Raw genomic sequence first — 21,656 nt, forward strand, 5'->3', positions numbered from 1 at the left:
GTGCCATCATTCATTGGTTAGAGAAAAACCAACTGGTTCATGGCAGATTCTTAAATCCATCTACTCGAGAAATTATAAATCCTCAGAAGCAATAAGTGGTACAGGTGAAAGGTTTGTATAAATTCAACTAAACAAATTAAAGTATTCTGATAATTCTACATTTTTAAAATTCAAGAATGGTTTTCACTGACATATGAATGATTTGAGTTTCATCATAAGTAAAATTCAATCAAGGCAAGCTTAAATTAACTAAAGAGTAGCTTCGCCATGATTCAAGGTAACAGAGCCAGACAAGTAAGGGAGGCTCTGGCTCTGTGCAAAGCAATTGAAGTTTCAGTAAAGTTAGCCATGACACCTTAGAATCCATGGGATGGAGCAGCAGAGGTCTCATGGCTTTCCTGTTGAAAGGGGCTTGTGTAACTGTCAAATGAGAACAATGCAGCTTATCATCCTACCAATTCTCTCCTCTTCACATGAGGTGAAATAGACTTAATACTTACCACTGGTATTCACAAATGAAGCATAGCTACTTGGCAAGGAAATAAAGAACGCTGATCCCTGCAGAAATGCACCAGAGCAAGTCAGTAGCTTCCTTATAGGCAAATGCTCTAGATGATTGTCTGAATGGTACATTACTTCAAGACACAAATTCTGCAAAAATCAGTGTCTTACTAATCAAACTGAATCTTAAGAAACTTAAGGTTGGTAAACGAAGGTATGCTTGACAGTCACACTGGATTAATATAAAGTTTTTGATTATAATCAGTTCTACTTGCTACAATCTAATCTAATAAAAAATTTTTAAAGATAAATAGAAAGAGTCAACACTGGGCTAAGACTCAACTGCACTTCTAATGATTATGGAACTACCTGGAGATAAATTTCCAGCAATGTCAAGAGGGACCACTTTTATGGCAGCGTTTTAATGCAGTATTTTGAGTGAGTAAATCCTTGTTAAAATAAACTGCATTGAAAACAATATACTTGCCTTTTATAGAAAAGGCATATTAGCCTGACTTTCCATGCAGAACTTAACTGGAGTCAGTAGAAAATCTCCTCAGAATAAAATGGAGTTGATAGGCATGGTGGTAGGGCAAGATCCAGCCTAAAAATATGATACAAAGATATGCGCCAGTATAAAGGTCTTGATTCAATGGCAAAATGGCCTACATGGGGCACATTAACAGAGGATGCTATTAAGGCATCAAAGTCCATGTCACACCTACTTGTATCCCACACAGTAAAGGAGGGAAGTTTGTTGGGAAAGATTAAGATTGCTCAGGTGTTTAATTCTCAAGGTGTTTGGATGCACTACCAGGGCAATTAAACTAAAAACAGTGCTACATTGTCTTAAAAGATGACTGGTTAGGCCTCAAACATACCCGACTTAGTGGATGATGACAGAACACAGTAATTTATACAAATCAGTGTCAATTTGGTCACCTGGTCGACTTTTGATTGCCTTAAGCCAGGAGAATTATCTCCCATGTTGATCTGCTTCCTAAACTGGATTATGGCTTAATGCAAATACAATTTTACTGGGTGTGAGCAATGCCAGCATTTGTTACTCATCCCCAACCACCTCCAAGGGAAGCGAGTTGTCTTCTTAAACCACTACAACGTAACGTTTGCACTGATTCAATGCTGTAAATGAAGTTTCAGTATTTTGATTGAGCAACAGTGAAGAAACAGTAACTTGGTCCCAAGCCAGGGTGGCATGTGGCTTGGAAGTAAATTTGTAGGGGTGTTGCCCACGCATCTGCTCACCTTGTCCTTCTACATGCTCAATGTCATGTTTCATAAGTCGTAATGAAGGGGAGTTCATGCAGTGCAAACTGCAAATGGTACACACTGCTGCCTCAAAGTGGTGGTGGAGGGAGTGAATGCTTACGGTCATGAATATAATACAGATCAAGCAGGCTGCTTTACCCTGGATGGTGTTGAGCATCATGTGCTGTTGGAGATGCAAGTGGAGAGTACCCAATACACGTATTTATGACATGGATGTGGTGGTTAGGCTTTAGGGAGGCAGGTGAGGTAGTCACAGCAAAACTCCCAGGCTCTGACCTGCTCTCACTGCCTCAGGATGCATTCAATCAATCCCAACCCCATCCATGGGCAGTGACAGTTGGGTATTCAGCAATGGTGATGCCATTGAATATAAAGGGAAAGTAGCAAGATTCTCTCTTGTTGAAGACCATAGTCACTGCCCAACATCTGTGGTGCAAATGTTATCTAGGCCTTACTGCATTTGAACAAGGACTGCTTTCAGCATCTGATAAGTCTCAAAAATAAAAAGTACCGAATATTGCATAATCAGCAAACATCCCTATATCTGACCATATGCCAATGAAAGATTTACTGATGAAGCAACTGGGGACAGGTGGGCTTAGGGCATAAACACATCTGTTGGAGGACAAGAGATGCTGTAAAATTATGCTCACGATAGTGCACAGGCTAAAATGATTTTTTCCAAGATTAGAGTGGTGCTGGAAAAGCACAGCAGGTCATGCAACAGAGGATGAGGAAAATTGACAGTTCGGGTAAAAACTCTTTGGAATTTGCTTATCCAATGCTTCATATGGAAAGAAAAATATTGGAGCAAGATTATAACTTTTTCAAAAACAGAAGTTGCTAGAAAAGCTCAACAGATCAGGGAAAGGGTCACCAGACCCAAAATGTTAACTGATTTCTCTTCACAGATGCTGCCAGATCCATTGAGCATTTCCAGCAACTTCTGTTTTGTTTCTGATTTACGGCATCTGCAGTTCTTTCAGTTTCATATAATCTTTTAGCAGAGAGTTATACAGCTGGTTTTCAATGCACAGTGACGCTAAGAATGTGTTCAATTCCCACAGTGGCTGAGGTTACCATGAAGAACTCTCCTTCTCCGCCTCTCCCCTCATAAGGCACGGTGAGGTTATACCACCACCAATGAGTGCGCACATCCCTAATATCCGGTGAGACTATGGCAACTTTATACAATTGAGTTACATCATCCAAGTATACAATCAGTACTCCCGTATTAGAGGTGTTTAAATGGTTGAAGTGATCGAGTACACATGAACTTGTCTTCTATAACTCCCAATTTAACTTTGACTGCACTTCACAGTTACCCAGAGAATTTTCAACTTTCAATTACAACTAAACTATAAAGAGAATACCTATATATGGATGAAGTGAAAGGAAGTTCCAAGCCATCATTTAATCTGGGGCTCACAACAGAGGCTACAAACTTTATTCTGAAATTCAGTAGTAATCTGCGTTGCTACAGTATTCCTCAAGCAAAAGATATCCTGACAGAACCCAGGAATTAAATCAGAAGCTTGATACTTTGCCCAAAGTATCCATTCTTGCTCTTCAGAGTATTATTCCAATTCAACTGGCAGAAGGGCCTGTAATGTTCTGCGCTGTAATGTTCTAGGTTCCAAGTTAAGAATCTGCCTCAACTACAGTGCGCACAATTAAAAGTGCTGGGATCCACCTGCTCCTCTAGTAAAGGTACCGTTCCAACTTACTGCAACTGTGCATGTAGTGACCCAATTTCCAAATCAGCACTTTTCACAGACTGAATGCTTTCACACCAACTGTCCTGGATACAGCAGAGGCTAGGGAGGCTACCAGTATTCAATTTCAAAAATAGATCTGGAACAAGAATAATCTAAGGAGTGCAAGGATGCAGCACTATTTCCTGTATACTGCACTCCTAATATTTAGTGCAGTAGGTGATATTGGGTACTCAGAAAAGCCAAAACAATATAATAAACATTTAAAAACTGCACAACACAAAGATGGGAATTGTGCATTTGGGAGTACGAAGTACATAAATTGGATGAAAAAATTGCAGTAGACTCAACTTCATAGGAATAAAATTAATCCACACGAACAAGGTATTAAACTGTTAACTCTTCAGTTGTTACATCAGCTACACACTTGTGCATTCTGCTCCAAGTCACCCTTCTATTCCAGAAAGAAATACTCTGCTTTCTATATTACTAATTTCTCATTTTTATAAAAGCTAATTATCATTTTTTCTTCATATTTTGACTGTGGTCTCAAATTAGCAATATTTATGGCTTTAGGAGTGACTAAAATGAAACTTACATACTCTAACATCAAAAATGGAAAAGTTGTTGAAGTCGATTATAAGAGACATAGTAACAGAACAAGGCTATTTACATGAGTTTACATAAGGGAAATCATGCCAAACTAAGCTTCCTTTTAAAAAAAGTAACTAGAAGAAGGAATTGAGGGAGAACCAATGGATGTGGGTGCTTGGATTTCAGGAAGGCTTTTGATAAGGTCCCACAGAAGAGCCTACAGAGTAAAATTAAACAGGATTGCAGGTAATAATGACGGATTGAGAATCAGGAGAGAGACTGGAAACAGAATGGAAATAACTGGATTATTTTCTGTGTGGCATGCAGTGACTAATGACGGATTGCAGGGATCAGTTTTCAGATCACAACTATTCAATCTACATAATTGACGTGAATGACTGAACCAACTCATATTTCTATGTTTGCTGTTGACAAAACAAGGTACAGTTGAGAAAGGCATGATGCTACAAGGCAATCTTAACAAGTTGAGTGCCTTTGGGCAAACACGCCAGATGCAGCACAACACAGCTAATTGCGGAGTTAGACACTTCACTGTGAAAAGCAGCATTATTTAAATAGTGATATATTGTGCACTGTTGATGCAGAAAGGGATCTGGTTGTCCTTGCACACCAGTCAATGGAAGTCAACAGCTGCAAAAATTCAGAAGACAAAGGATATGTTGGCCTTCCTTGCAAGAGGAAGGGTTTTCGGAAGTAGGGATGTCTTACTGCAATTATACAAGGCCTTTGTAAGACTGATGGAGATGCTTATGCAGTTTTGGCCCCCCCACGCAAGAGTAGATATTCTTAAAAGAAGCTGTTCAGAAATTTTATTACATACCTGTGGAGCAGGTGCTACCTGAACGCAGCCCTTCTGGCTCAAATGTGCCACCCACTGTGCCACAACTGCCCATGCCATAGAGTGTGCAGTGAAGTTTCACTAGGCTAGGGATGCAGGACGGTCATAGGAGGACAGATTGGCTTGACTTAGCCAGTATTCAGAGTTTAAGAATAAGAAGGAACCTGACTGAAAATGTATAAAATTCTAAACAGGGCTAGAAAGAATAAATGCAGGGAGGCTGCTTCACCTGTTTTTTTTTGGGGGGGGGGGGGTCTAGTCTAGTCATTTCAGACCAGGAGGAGGAAACATTTCTTCCCTCAGAGGGTGGAATTCGCTACCACAGAAGTCAGTCAGTGAGTACATGCATGAAAGATATTGATGTTTTTATCTAAAGATTTATCAAACGCATGGAAGAAAACAGTACATAACATGGAGGGGGAGGATCATCCATGATCATATGCATACTCAACAGGCCGAATGGTCCTGCATGTAGACTGTATTCAGGGAATACATGGTATACTATACCTACCAAAGTGGCATCAAGATCACCAAGACTTGTAAAACCATGAACCTTCACAGCAATAACTGAATGTAACTTGAACTCAGTCCAGAAATTCTTCAATTTTACTACTTTTTTTGGGTTTGGCAGAAACAAGTGTCCAAGTTTTGCATCTTCCTGGGCTACGTGCACAAAATTTAAGGTCCAACTATTGATATTGACAGCTTTTAAACTTTAAGCCCAATTTAAGCTTAATCCTCCAGCAACTGCAACAAGAATAACCAGTTGCAAGCCTCTGGGACAAACAAATAATGAACCCAATACCAAGAGAATGGAATTGGGTCAGACTGTCAGGACTTGAGAATCTCCAGAGCTTTGCAGCCTTCAATTTGGTCAATAGCCCACTGCTCATGCTGCAATAACAGTGTGCTGTGTTCTCAACAAATTACTATTTCCATAGCTAAAGAAAAAGAAAATTTGACTGTCTTTACTAGATGGAGCAATTGCCCTCTTCCATAACAATGCAATCTGCGGTTACTGTACAAACATAGGCAAACCATGTTCAGATTTTGACTCTTACATTTGCAAAACAAACCATCTAAAACAAATTAAAGGAAAATCTAGAAGACTGGCAAGCCAAACAACTCCAAGTGAGGAGTTAAAAACTAAATACCGAAATTTTAAATACCCAATTGAATGTATTAGTTAATTCTATCCTTTAGTGAAAACTAAAAGGTACAAAATTATAAAGGTAAATACTCCTGATTCTACAGTAGTTAAAGCAGAGATGTATTAGCAATGATCTACAGCTTAAATGGCGCAGAGAATGCACATTGTAAGTTATTCTTGTGAGTAGTTTCAGTCACTGCCAGCACTATTTAAAAATATGCAAATTCCACAACAGAAATTCAAATATATTTATGTAAGGGTAAATAAAATCAAAGGACCACATTCGACTTAACTAAAGAATGTCTGGAGAGCTCAGACCTACAACATGTGGGAAATCCTCAATGGCTTTGGCCTCCAGCTGGAGTAACTCAAGCTCTGGGTTTGGAGCTCGATCAGCAGCTGAGGCACTATGAACTCGAGAGAAGTTCACAGATTGCATACCTCAGAACATGAACACCCAGTTGTTTAAGCAAGAAGAGACTGAGGAAATAGGTGACTACTAGACAGAAGGGAATCAGGCATTGGAGAGGGAGTCCTCCAAATGCACCTTGCTTCCACACTTTTTATCAGCCTGAGTAGAAAGTTTAGAAGAGCAACAGCAGTACGAGGGGGGAATAGACAGGTGCTTCTGCAGCCATGAAAAAATGACTCCAGTACGTTGCCTCCTAGGTGCCAGGATATCACAAAACAGCTGAAATAGATAAACAGTTAGAAGTCAAGGTCCATGTTATTGATATTAACAAGGAAAGGAGAGAGAAATTAGGTAATACAAGCAGGCTTCAGGGAATTAGGTCAGAAATTGAAGTGCAGAACTCTAAACACCAATCGCCAGTTTACTCTTGATGCCATACAGTAGTAAAAGTATAGAAGGATGCAGATGAATCCATGGCTCTATAGATGGTACTGGAAGGATGGCTTCTGTGGATCTGTACAAGTTGGACCAGAATAGGACTAACAGCCTTGCAGGAAATACTGTTGGAATGGTTTTAGTTCAAAGGGGAAAGAAGCAGAGATGGACTTAGAAGTTAAAACGAGAGCAACTGAGTTTGGAAAGCAGAGGAAACATGGGCTAGGTAAGAAGGAAACAAGTTTAGCAAGACTAAGTGGAATATACAGTGGAAGAGGAAAATAGAGATACACATCAGGGTGGAGGACTTTGAAAGGGGAGGCATAGTGGGTTTCGAAGCATCGAGAGGATAAGTCCACAAGTTTGGAGAGATGGAGCCTAGGCTATTGAGGGAGGAGATATCAGGGGCCATGGCAATTTTTTTTTTTTAAGATTAGATTAGTGTGGAAACAGGCCCTTCGGCCCAACAAGTCCACACCTACCCACCGAAGTGCAATCCACCCAGACCCATTCCCCTACATTTACCCTTTCACCTACACTACGGGCAGTTTAGCATGGTCAATTCACCTAACCTGCACAATTTTGGACTGTGGGAGGAAACCGGAGCACTCGGAGGAAACCCACGCAGACACGGAATTATTTTCAAATCCCTTCTGGCTACAGGTCAGATACAAGGCTTCTGTTAACATTGCTCTATTATTAACAAAGGAATTAGGATTAGACCAAGAAATTACAGACCAGTCAGTCCAACCTCAGTGGTGGGGAAGTTATTAGATAGAATTCTTAGGGACAGAATACATCTGTACTTGGAGAGACACTGATTAATTAGGAATAGTCAGCATGAATTTGTCAAACAAAGGTCATATTTAACAAATTGTTTTATTTTAAAGCACTAAGAGTCAATGTGACTGATGTATTTGATGTGGTCTGTGTGGATCTTCGAAAGGGTTTTGAGGCTGGAAGTCAATATAGTAGTGGAGTGCTGTCTCTTTCCAGTGGGATGTCACAGTTTGGTGCTGTGGTCATTGCTGTTTGTTGCATACATTAATGATTGGACTTAAATGTAGGGAATATTATCAAGATGTTCATGGTGGCATAAAAATTGTAGGGCAGCAAATAGCAAGTAGGATAGCTGTAACCTGCAGGCTATCAACAGTGTTTGGGTCAACCAGACCTAGTAGTCACAAGTGGAATCCAACCCAGAAAAATGCGGTGATGCACTTGGGAGGGTTACTCTATAAATGGTAGGACCCCGGAAAATACTGAGGATTAGATGGATCTTGATTTGTATACCCAAAGATCTTGAAAAGGTGACATACCAGGTAGGTAAGGCAGCCTTTATGAGCACAGCACAAAATACAAGAGCAAGAAAGTTATGCTGAAGCTGTATAAAGCTCTGGTGAGACCACAAATGGAGTAATGTTTTCATTTCTGGTGACATTATAGCAGAGTTGTGGATGCTCTGGAGATGGTGCAGAGGAAAAATATCATACCTTGCCCCAGCTGAAAGGTCTGAGCTTTGAGCGAAGACTGGATAGGTTGAGGTTATTTTCCTTGAAACAGCAAAAGCCAAGAGGGCACCTGTTACATGTATAGAAGGTCATGAGGGTAAAAGATAGAGTGAAATAGGAAGGCACTCTTTCTATCAATAATCAAGGGGCAAAGATTTAAAAGATCCTCAGGACAGTTGAGAATTTTCTGCTCCCACTAAGGTTGCTGGGAGTCTGCAATTCTGCCTGTAAGGGTCATTGAGGCAGAAACTCAACATTCAAGCAGCATTTAGATAGTCACTTGTTTGGAAGTTAGAAAATGGGATTAATAGGGTTGACCACAGAATAAACCAAATGACCTCTTTTTGTGGCAAATTTCTAAGTCTATACTGAATACAGTTGCTAACAAGCATCAGTTAGCCACAATTTAATTAAGCTTAACTTTAATCAATCATTCTCTTTTAGTTCCTAGGATGTTACCTGAAAGGCTAAATTAGTGTACTAATTGAATTTTCACAGCAGTCATGTCAATTCTTAGAAACTGTGCTGCCAGTTGATAAAGCAGATTTTGAACCTACTTTTCATTACTAGAGAATAATTTAACTACTGTCATAACCTGTTTGGAGACTGAAGAAATTATTCTCCAGTCTCCAAACAGGTTATGACAGTAGTTAAATGCAAATTGAATGCAGAATATCTCGATTAGGAAAAATAAGGACAACTACTTACGCAAAAGATTAATTTGGTGCGCATCTAGTTACACAACTTAAAATAAGCCAAACAGCTGATAACAAGAGGAAAACTACAGGAGCACGAAAAACTATCCATTTTTTTTAAAGTGTCAAATTACTTTTCAGCAATTAGTTTGAAGATGAGCCAGTGATTATTATCACCGATTTAATTATTTTCAATATAGTGTATTTGCTTCAGCCTGTGCACAAATGTTTAAAAAAATGTCACAGACAAATTGCAGTATCAATTAATGTGCTCACAATTTAGTTTAATGCTGCAATTTTTTTCAAATAATTTTACTCATGTTCACCTTTCAACTACAGTGAATGTCACTAGTCTTTCACCCTGTGCACAGTAATCTTCAGTTAAATTATCCAATGGACTGTAAATTTGGCGCATATTACTGCAGATTACATACTTGGCTTTCTCCATGATGTCATACTAGCGTGAATTCATTCAACATGGATCAGACCACATTCCATGTATCACATTTTGGCAATCAAGATTACTGGAATTCAGAACGAAGATGTATACTCAAATCAGAACTGAAGACATTAATCCCACTGCACTAATTTCATAATTCAGTGCAGTAATAACTTTTGTTTATACTTGTTTGAGATTGTTCTAGTCAACAGTTGAGTCATGATTGTCTGCTCCCCATTAGAAAAAGTTCCAAGCATATTAATATACAGAGAGATCATTCAGCTATAAATTGGCTCTTATGTTTCTGCTACTCTTCAGTGAAGAATGAGATGCCCAGTACCAAAGTTTCTATTTCTTTCAAATGAAAATTAAAGGTTATTACAGGATCTGAAGTACCTAAATACAGAGAACCTAAAGCTGAGTGAAGAAAGTTTGTTGGGACATGGAGCGACGAAATTAATGGGACCCTGCATTAACTACACAAGTTTATGTGCAACCCTGTAACAGGAGTTATTTCACCTGCGCCAAGCTGTGCTTAGTGTAACACTGATTAAATGCATTACTCAACTAAAGCAGACTGAAAACACCAGAAGGCGCAAGAGACCTGACTCATCCTTGGCATTGTATTTTCTTACCCTTTGAAATTTACAGAACTGCAGAGTAGGTGCGCCACTACAATAAAAATACAAACACAGACACCTTGGAACCAGTGACCTAAAAACAAAGTGTGCCTCATGGATACAGTTCTTTGTCTTTCCTAATGAGATCACTGTACATCTGATCATATGTAGTTTTGAAATCGTATATATTTGGCTTGTCCGGAGCCGGTCCTGGTAGCTTCACGTGTGTTCCTGTGCCAAACGAACGGACATTGAAGCCTTTTTTGCTGCAAGAGGGAAGAGAAATAAACAACCTTAGAATTCAGAAAATCTCAAATAATTTCAATACCATGAAATATTAAGCAACTTCTAAAGAATCAATTGTATGAACATCTTGGAACCTGGAACATTTGAGAAACTAAGTCTGGCAGCACCTGGGGAGAAAGAAACAGAGCCAACCGAATCTGGTAGGCCTCTACAGAACTGAACTTCTGAAGATTCAAAGTTAACTCTGTCTCTCCACAGATATTCCCAGATCTGAGTTTCTGCACCATAGTCGGTTTCAAGTTTCTAGAATCCACAGTATTTTGCCTGGATATCTTAAAAAGGTTAATCATTTAAAACCAACTAAACTGATGGCATACAGGGGGCAAATTGCAGAATCCTCAACAGTGACAGGGCAGTTGTGCAAAATCTTGAGTTTCCAAACTAGCTGGGTGATGATGATAGAAGAAAGGAGTGTAAGTGCAGTGCTGGACATGGACAGATTACTTAGTGGTCTCAACAGATTTCAGCTACAGCTACCTTATGACCAGTCACTATGAACCCACAAGTTTATATCAGCTAAATAAAATGCTTTCAGAATTTGCTGTACAGCACACAAAATAAGGTATTTTGGCCAGCCAATTGATTAGCTAACTTTTCATTGTGTAGCAAATTTATAGTCATCAAATGATTCAATGTGACTTCAAACTGGAACCCGATTCAAAATTCACTTTCCAAATTAGCTGTCTTGCTATTCACCCAACACACCTTGGAACATGAAATACAAGACAACAGGGTGTGTATTTATGATAATTACCTGGACACAGCCCTCAGTATTTAGCTGCTGCCACTCATTCCCAAGTTTCAAAACGCTTCAATGGCTGAGTCTGATTTAAGAGCATTAAAACATTACTCCAACTGAAGAAACGTATTTACTTCAATGCTTGTCTGCAAAATTAGGACAGCAGGGCGGCTCAGTGGCTAGCACTGCTGCCTCACAGCACCAAGGGACCCATGCTCAATTCCAGTCTCAGGCAACTGTCTCCCTGTGCCTGCGTGGGTTTCCTCCCACAGTTCAAAGTGCAGGTTAGGTGAATTAACCATTATAAATTGCCCATAGTATTCAGGGATGTGTGGGCTAGGTGGATTAGTCATGGAAGATCCAGATAAATAGGGTAGGGGAATGGGTCAAGTTGGAATGGTGTGGACTTGTTGGGCCAAATGGCCTGTTCCCACAACGTAGGGATGCTATGAAAATAGTGCACAAATCCAAACACTTCCAACCAAGATTTTCTAATAATGTACTTCCACAATAAATTTTGCCCAGAACAGTCACGAGATGCTTGGGTTTGTCAAGCGAAAATATCAAATCTCAAAAAATTCTCAAGTAACATACCCGCTGATGAGCTGAAATGGCTAGATTATTTCAAAACAATCACAAGCAACAATTTGCACCCATAGTTTTTGTTAACATATTTGCATTTTCCTACACATACCATATTTCTCTTGTTTATCTACAAATTATACAGATAGAACAAAAAGAAATTAAAAAGAGTTGAGTGGTGCTAGCAGCTGCAGAGTGGTACAACTCATCCTGCAAGTTACTTCAAGTACTGTTGCTGCATTGCATTGACTATGAATAGTCAAACAGCCACAAGCAGTGGAAGAAAATTTTTCAAATACAACAGAATAAAACCAGTCCTCTCTGCAAAAAGCAATTTACTAAAGCAAGCTGCATATGCCATTAAACAAAAAGATTTATTACGAGGCAAATCAAAGTAAAAATTATGAATCAAGATGAATTTCTTTATTGTAAGTAGTGATGGGTGCAAGATATCACTGCATGTGAGAAAGAATCTGAATTTTCAAACTTAAATGGAAGCGGAGTCAAATTCCAAATACAGAGAAACCTTAATTAGCTGAACATGGATGGGGACTGTTTTGTTTGGATAATCAAATGTCGGATAAACACAGTTTAGTCAAGCATCCCACCTTGTTCGGATATAAATCGGCGTTCCTCTATAGTCAAAATATTTCTAATTCTGTACTACAAAAGTATTTTCATTAATATGTCAATATAGAAACTGGTGTATCAAACAATGATAAATATAAAATGCTTATTTGGCTGCCCCAAGCCTACATAAACAGTAGGTGTTCCTTGCTCAGTTTGCGGACTAGTTATACTCCATAAGTTTCAAATTTGTTTGGTCTCTAAACTGCTATTAAGAGGAAAAAATGTAGGTAGATTAAGCAAATAATTGCAAGTCTGAATCCTTTCTTACAGGAGAAGGCTGCAAAAAAATTACTTCATCGAGCACCCTTGACCGGAGATTACAGGTAGCCCCATGACAGAACTCAGCAACTTAAGTTAAAGTTTAAACAATTTAAGTAAAATAATACAAGTGGCAGATAATATCTCACTGATTATTACATTGAAGGAAGAGTCCAGCTGTTGGGTAGAATTGAGAGCATGCATATAAGATATTTGGGATGGTTTTACACCTTAGATAATAAAAGATCCTTGGCTCATTTCTTGGTCAGAGTCAGTTGATCTAAGTCAGAATTGTGTTAGAGTCAACTGGTCGCCATTTACGCATGGTAGTGGAGAAGATGGGAAAAAAAACAATAGTTGCCAATGTTTCATTCCAAGAAAGTCCACAAGAAATGTTGGGTAAGGACAGGCCATTTTAGCAAGAGATCAAGAGATTCCATGGAGTTGCACCCCATCAAGAGGCTACATATAACGAGGATTGGAGAAAGATTCAGAGATAATGTCAAATTTGCATCAAACAAGCTATTAAACTATCAGTGAAGGGCAATGACCTTTCACTTGACTAGTAGTTTATGATCATGATCCCTTTCCAGATGAAGAACTGAAGGTGCATCAGCCCATTAAACACTGTGGTCTGAAATAGAAATTTAATTGAAAACATTAAAAGCAGAAGATAGCACTAGATTGATGACTCATCATTAAAAAATATATTACACAACATATTCAAACAAAAATATGCAAACTAAGAAAACAACTTTTGACCTAGAAAATTGACAAGAGTGTGGAAAGTAAACTCAGTATTCATTTTCACTATTCAAGACATTTGAACCCAAAACATCACTTATGAGTAAACATCCATACTGTGCTTTTGTAGGGCATCACAATAATCCCTGTATCTGGTGGAATCTGTTGATCCCTACTGTGTCTCTCTTTAGGAGCTAAGATCAAGAGAACTGTTCTTTTGAAAAAAAAACAACAAAGTTTAGATCTGAAAGTGCTGCCAGAGAAAGGTAATGGAAACAGATTGAATAGTAAATTGCAAAACAGAATCAAATACTGTATATCCTTGAAAAAAGTCTGCATATCTAGACAAAGTGGTTCTTTCGGAATTTTGAACCACTGCAATCATGAATGCCCAAATGGCAAAGTTCTCTTCAAGAAACATCATACCTGACAGTCAAATGAAACTACCAGTTCTTAACAGGCACTGCACACCAATACACCAAGCTGATTTCACCTAAAAATCCCCCAAATAATCCAGATCTAGATTCATATTTTTGAATTCAGTGATTAAGGTGAATAAAACTATGGAACACAGTTGCAAACAGCTGCAAATGCCATCCAGGCAGACAGGTTGACTGGAGAAGAAGTTATGCTTAAAAAGATAAAGAAATTCAGGAAGGATTTGAATTTAGTAATCAGGTAGTCTCAAATTAGAAGCCCAGGTAGTCTTAAAAATTATTTTATCAGATGCAAGTACACTGCTACGGCCAGCTTCTAATGCCCACTCCTAACTGTGTTGAAAAGTGGTAAACCACCTTCTTAAACTACTCCATGTATCTAGTTTAAGTACACCAACAGAAGTAGTTTCAGGATTTTGACCCAGCAAAATGTTATGGCTCCATGGCAGGATAGCATTGATTGATGAATTGTAGGAATGTTAATATTTAATCTGCATTAGAGATTCATGAAATAAACAAGGCAAGTAATTCAAGTGCATCTCCATAGGTGACATGCAGGAATAATAAAATTCCCAGGATAAAAAGAAAAACATCCAAGGACACCTTGGACAGTCAGTCAGTGCTCTAACTTTCAGAAAACTTGTTCTGAAGGGTTAAAGTTTAGCAGCAGACAGTTTAAAACCCAGTGCACTCATTTGCAATTCAAGTGATGCAACATTATTAGTTGAGGCAAATGGGGTCAACTAGTTTGTCAAATAATAAGTTGTTAAATTCTGATGTGCGCAAGATCTTGCTGAATTTTTACTGATAGTTACAAGATGTTGAAAGCATCACATTAATATTTATGTTCTGGAAAAGGACAAAACAGAAGAACACATGAACTGTGGATTTGATTCATTTGGTGTGTCAGATCAACAGGCAGTTCATCGATCTTGACCGCATTGAAATATTCTTTTTAGAAGGATTTTTGTTTATTCAAAGATCCCAAACATACTGACTCATTAGCCAAATGCTATTTACTTCACTCAAGCAAACATTTCATGCACTAGCCTAGACAAGAAGTAGCCAAACTTTCTGTTGTGGATAACACAGGCACTTCAAGACTACAAGGTAAAAACAATGACTGCAGATGCTGGAAACCAGATTCTGGATCAGTGGTGCTGGAAGAGCACGGCAATTGCTGTGCTCTTCCAGCACCACTGATCCAGACTTCAAGACTACATACAGTTTAAAACTACACTCCATTTGAAGCCTTGTTGGTAACAAATCTGAGCATTGATTTAATTTTATCAAAAGAAGCACTTTCATAACATTTATAATAGAAGAGCCCAACAAGTCCACCTCCTTCATGAGTAATGGACCTCACCCACCATATGTCCTGTTCCCATGCCTCACATTCCTTTAAGAATATGTTTGGGCAAATTGGCTTGAAGAGCTGCGATCAACTTCTGTAGATTTTTTTTTGACAAAATCCTATGTAATGCCTCAAGTCTAACTTAATCCAGTTACATAGCTCTTGTGCTAGATACCACAGCTACTCAAGTCTCCAAATCCACAAAATTCAAACTAGTAGTTAATAGAAAGAAAATTGTGCTGCCTCCAAATTGCTTGGCAAACTCATAGCTGGTGCCACCCAACATGCCCAACTTGACATTCATACTTTTCATTAGGGTATCCCAGGTGAACAAAGAAACTACAGCCATCCAAAGACCAAGTGCACCTGAACTTTCCAGAAGAAAGGGTTGCGCAGAGACTCAGTCATGTTTACACAAAGCTTTGAACTGTTGATTTATGTTCAGAATATAAATCACAACAAAACTGCACTCAAATTGCTGGCTATTAAATGACTAGTTTAAACATATTTGATTAGATCACGAGCTCAACATTGCCGTTACTTTATAATATGGTTGTCATATTACATTAAAAAGAGCACAGTAGTTTCGCTTAATGTCAACAATATCTAGCCTGAATGCAATCTTAACTGACGCCCAATCTAATACTGATGGGAAGTGGAGAAACTTTGGATGGTGAAAGGTTTCTGTACTTCAAGTGAATTCAGGCCATAGAACTGAACGCAACATTAAAGCAAAGCCAAACTGCTGAGCAAGTGAAATGAGTTAAGACAAAAGCGGATTAAAAATGAGCAGACTATAAAATGAGATTCGAAGAATTTACCGTATCATACTATATTCCAACAGCCTTAAAATTCAGAGGATAAATAGGGCTCATGGTAATTCTGAAAACTCTCTCCAAATGGTTTTTAAAGTTGGATTCTGTGTGAAGCAAATTTATTTTACACCTCAAAAATTCACAACTTGAACTCAAGTTCACATATGTTTGTCTTATTATGGGTCCAATTTGATAGCTCCAGTATTTCAGCAGCATTTCCTTCAAATATTATCTTAATTCAATCATGTGATTTGTTTAGGTTTTATATATGCTTTTGCAACACTACTTATCTGCTTTGAATTCCATCTTACAAAATACACGGTCTTGTCACATATGATGCGTTAGCAGAAACTGCAGAGTCACCGCCCTTTCACTTGGGGACGGCAGAGGAAATATTAAAAATTCAATTACCCATTTCAAAAAGTAATCACTAACTTAAAATCTATAGCATGATGGGAAATTAGGGTCTCTGATCAAAACCAACTGCGCATTCAACCTAACATATAGTAACTCATTTGGTATAGCAATAATTTCTTTATATGACAGAATCTATGAAGTTTCCAACTACAAGCTATGTACTTGTACTTAAACCTATTTGCTAACTATTCTGTTGGCAACTGCACCTCAAAATTTCAAAGGCCTGGGTTTCATTTAGACATTAAGCTGAATTCTGTTTTTGTGCTTCATTTTAGGATTCCGAGAAACCAAGAAATGCATATTATAAACAAATTTTATGGGCTCTAGAAAATCTGTTTTGTAAGGTTGAAGCTTTAACAAGGAGAAAAAAAAGTTTTAAAAAGTGCCATGTAAAATGAAAGCAGTCAACCTAGTATTCAGGTTAAATAGCATAGATTTAGAACAACGCACTTTTAGAAAGCTCCACAAGATTGTGGTAAAATGGTTGAAAACCACCACCTGCAAAGCAAAGAACATTCAGTGGAGGAGTTCAAAGCAAGTAACTGCACAGGATTTGCTGTTCCTATTGCTGCAATAAAGCAGGAGACGACAACACCACATATCTGCACAACTGCAAGTATGGCTTATCTTTACCAAAACAGGAATCAGAACAGAGTTCCAGGTGGTAATGTTCAAAAACCAGAATGCTGCTATGATTCAGTAGTTTCAACCGTTGCTTTTAAAGAGTTTTGCACCAAAACCAAACATTGAATATTTCTTCATATTTGGCTTGAAGAAGTTATCCCTTGATTATATCCTGAACATAGTCATTAAACTTAGATCCATACTTAATTGTCTAGTCTAGTATTATTCTAGATCGTAACATGTACTTGATAGCAATTTGCAAAAACTAAAACTATTCTACACAGAAATCCTAGCATTTTGAAACACTGCACAAAGGGCATAAAAATTGAAATTATTCAGCTAAATAATTCTCAACACTCTAATGATCAAATAAAACTACCACTGTCTGGTACAATTAAAACATTTAAAAGGGATCCAAATGGGTATATATATAGGAAGGGTTTAGAGGGACATGGGCCAAGTGCTGGTAAATTGGACTAGATTAGGTTAGGATATCTGGTCGGCATGGACGAGTTGGACCAAAAGGTCTGTTTCCATGCTATACATCTCTATGACTCGAAATGGATTGCAACAAGCAGGATTAAAAGAAGTTGAAAATGATAGAAGATTTACCAAAAATGTATGTTTCCAAATCAGATACTTGAAATTACATAGAATATACAGCACAGAAACAAGCCACTCACCCTAACTAGTTGGTACCAATGCATAATCCATGGGTTAGCACACTGATCTCCTCCCTAAACTACATTTATTTTTTCATTGATTTTGACTGTTTTTCTTCTCACCTATTCTAGTTTCCTTTTGAATATCCCATATCTCAACTGCCCCATGTGGTTAAGGGTTTAAAGTTTACTCATACAGGATTGGTAACTATCTTGTACTTATGGGTCCCTAGCTTTGAACCGCCAGAAGGGACACATTTTAGATTAGATTACTTACAGTATGGAAACAGGCCCTTCAGCCCAACAAGTCCACACTGACACTCCGAAGAGCAACCCACCCAGACCCATTTCCCTCTGACTAATGCACTTAACATTACAGGCAATTTAGCAAGGCCAATTCACTTCACCTGCACATTTTTGGACTGTGGGAGGTAACCCACGCAGACACGGGGAGAATGTGCAAACTCCACAGACAGTTGCCCAAGGTGGAACTGAACCCGGGTCTCTGGCGCTGTGAGGCAGCACTGCTAACCACTGTGCCGCCCGAGTTTACCTTTCTCTACATCTTTCCTGTCCAACCCATTTGTCATTTCAGAAATCTCCATCAGGTCACCAGTACTCTTTTCTTAAAAAACTATGTAAAAGAGACAAGACAGTAATAACAGTATTGATAGGATAGTGAAAAAGGCGTTTGGTATGCTTTCCTTTACTGGTCAGAGTATTGAGTACAGGAGTTGGGAGGTCATGTTGTGGCTGTACAGGACATTGGTTGGGCCACTGTTGGAATATTGCGTGCAATTCTGGTCTCCTTCCTATCGGAAAGATGTTGTGAAACTTGAAAGGGTTCAGAAAAGATTTACAAGGATGTTGCCAGGGTTGGTGGATCTGAGCTACAGGGAGAGGCTGAACAGGCTGGGGCTGTTTTCCCTGGAGTGTCGGAGGTTGAGGGGTGACCTTCTAGAGGTTTACAAAATTATGAGGGGCATGGATAGGATAAACAGACAAAGATTTTTCCCTGGGGTTGGGGCGTCCCGAACTAGAGGGCATAGGTTTAGGGTGAGAGGGGAAAATATAAAAGAGACCTCAGGGACAGCTTTTTCATGCAGAGGGTGGTACGTGTATGGAATGAGCTGCCAGAGGATGTGGTGGAGGCTGGTACAATTGCAACATTTAAGGGGCATTTGGATGGATATATGAATAGGAAGGGTTTGGAGGGATATGGGCCAGGTGCTGGCAGGTGGGACTAGATTGGGTTGGGATATCTGGTTGGCATGGACGGGTTGGACCGAAGGGTCTGTTTCCATGCTGTACATCTGACTCTACAGCATATTATTGTACTTAAGGATTCATTTAATATTTACCCATTTATTGCAGTGCCAAAAATGCCTTTTCTGAAATAGAGCTGAAAAATGCGTTGCTGGAAAAGCGCAGGTCAGGCAGCATCCAAGGAGCAGGATAATCGTGTGTATGCCCAAAACGTCGATTCTCCTGCTCCTTGGATGCTGCCTGACCTACTGCACTTTTCCAGCAACACATTTTTCAGCTCTGATCTCCAGCATCTGCAGTCCTCACTTTCTCCTTTTCTGAAATAGAGTTTACTTTTGTTATTTCCAGCCAGAGACAATCCCATACACCAATGTGGCATTAGGTCTGCATCAGCATACTAGTCTGACCCAATTTCCCTGGCATTTGTAGCAATCAATGCAAGAGAGTCAAAATAGAAATGTGGAAGACAGGCTTAATTTGGATATATAATTACACTATGAATCAGCAAGCAAGCAGAATCTGATGGTGCTATATGTGGTCAAAGACTGAGGTGTGGTAAAACACATTTTTGGATCATTGGAATCTGTTTTGGAGTAGAAGTGACCTGTACAATAAGGTCGGATTGCACCTAAATTGGAAGGGGACTAATATACTGGCAGGGAGATTTGCTAGAGCTGCTCAGGAACATTTAAACTAGTAAAGGTGGGGGGAGGTGTGGGTGCATGGTGCATGCATGCATGTGCGTCCGGAGAGATAGTGAGGAAAGAGATCAATCTGAGACTGGTACAGTTCAGAATAGAAGCGACTCAGTCAGGGCAGGCAGGGACAAGGTAGGACTAATAAACCACATTTATTTCAATGCAAGGGGCTTAACAGGGAAGGCAGATGAACTCAGGGCATGGTTAGGAACATGGGACTGGGATATCATAGCAATTACAGAAACATGGCTCAGGGATGGGCAGGACTGGCAGCTTACTGTTCCAGGATACAAATCCTACAGGAAGGATAGAAATGGAGGGGAGAGGGGAGGGGGAGTGGTGTCTTTGAAAAGGGACAGCATTACAGCTGTGCTGAGGGAGGATACTCCCGGAAATACATCCAGGTAAGTTATTAGGGTGGAACTGAGAAATAAGAAAGGGATGATCACCTTATTGGGATTGTATTATAGAGCCCCTAATAGTCAGAAGGAAACTGAGAAACAAACTTGTAAGGAGATCTCAGCTATCTATAATAGGGTGGTTATGGTAGGGGATTATAACTTTTCAAACATGGACTGGGACTGCCATAGTGTTACGGGTTTAGATGGAGAGGAATTTGTTAAGCATATACAAGAAAATTTTCTGATTCAGTAGGTGGATGTACCTACAAGAGAAGGTGCAAAACTTGACTTACTCTTGGGAAATAAGGAAGAGCAGGTGACAGAGGTGTCAGTGGGGTGCACTTTGGGGCCAGCAACCATAATTCTATTAGATTTAAAATAGTGATGGGAAAGGATAGACCAGATCTAAAAGTTGAAGTTCCAAATAGGGGAAAGGCTAATTTTCACGGGTATTAGCAAGAGCTTTCAAAAGCTGATTGCGGACAGATGTTTGCAGATAAAGGAACGGCTAGAAAATGGGAAGCCTTCAGAAATGAGATAACAAGAATCCAGAGAAAATATATTCCTGTTAGGGTGAAAGGAAAGGCTGGTAGGTATAGGGAATGCTGGATGACTAAAGAAATTGAGGGTTTGCTTAAGAAAAAGGAGGAAGCATCTGTCAGGTATAGACAGGATAGATCAAGTGAATACCCAGAAGAATATAAAGGCAGTAGGAGTATACTAAAGAGGGAAATCAGGAGGGCAAAAAGGGGACAAGAGATAGCTTTGGCAAATAGAATTAAGGAGAATCCAAAGGGTTTTCACAATTACATGAAGGATAAAAGGGTAACTAGGGAGAGAATAGGGCCCCTCAAAGATAATAAAGGCGGCCTTTGTGTGGAGCCGCAAAAAAAATGGGGGAGATACTAAATGAATATTTTGCATCAGTATTTACTGATGAAGATATAGAATGTAGGGAAATAGATGGTGACACCTTGCGAAATGTCCATATTACAGAGAAGGAAGCGCTGGATGTCTTGAAACGCATAAAGGTGGATAAATCCCCAGGACCTGATCAGGTGTATCCTAAAACTCTGTGGGAAGCTAGGGAAGTGATTGCTGGGCCTCTTGCTGAGATTTTTGTATCATCGATAGTCACAGGTGAGGTGCTGGAAGACTGGAGGTTGGCTAATGTGGTGCCACTGTTTAAGAAGGGTGGTAAGGACAAGCCAGGGAACTATGGACCAGAAATGGGTGGTGGGCAAGTTGTTGGAGGGAATCCTGAGGGACAGGACGTACATGTATTTGGAAAGGCAAGGACTGATTAGGGATAGTCAACATGGCTTTGTGCGTGGGAAATCATATCTCACAAACTTGATTTTTTTGAAGTAACAAAGATGATTGATGAGTGCAGAGCAATAGCTGTGATCTGTATGGACTTCAGTAAGGTGTTCAACAAGGTTCCACATGGGAGACTGGCTAACAAAGTTAGAACTCAGTACAGATAGAACTAGCCATTTGGA

At 39.3% G+C, this 21,656-nt stretch overlaps 1 protein-coding gene across 2 annotated transcripts in view; it reads right to left on the bottom strand.

The window, feature by feature from the left end:
- The window catches only part of ssu72 (SSU72 homolog, RNA polymerase II CTD phosphatase), a 93,588-nt gene that overhangs the window by 67,742 nt on the left and 4,190 nt on the right, over positions 1–21,656 (bottom strand). For both annotated transcript variants that reach the window (XM_043675800.2, XM_087980466.1), the window contains exon 2: positions 10,344–10,487. In XM_043675800.2, the coding sequence (XP_043531735.1) occupies positions 10,344–10,487 (144 nt within the window). The remainder of the gene's footprint in view (positions 1–10,343; positions 10,488–21,656) is intronic.

The sequence above is a fragment of the Chiloscyllium plagiosum genome, unplaced genomic scaffold (assembly GCF_037043375.1).
Source record: "Chiloscyllium plagiosum isolate Xiang-an unplaced genomic scaffold, Cpla_swu_hap1 HiC_scaffold_37, whole genome shotgun sequence".
NCBI lineage: Eukaryota > Metazoa > Chordata > Chondrichthyes > Orectolobiformes > Hemiscylliidae > Chiloscyllium > Chiloscyllium plagiosum.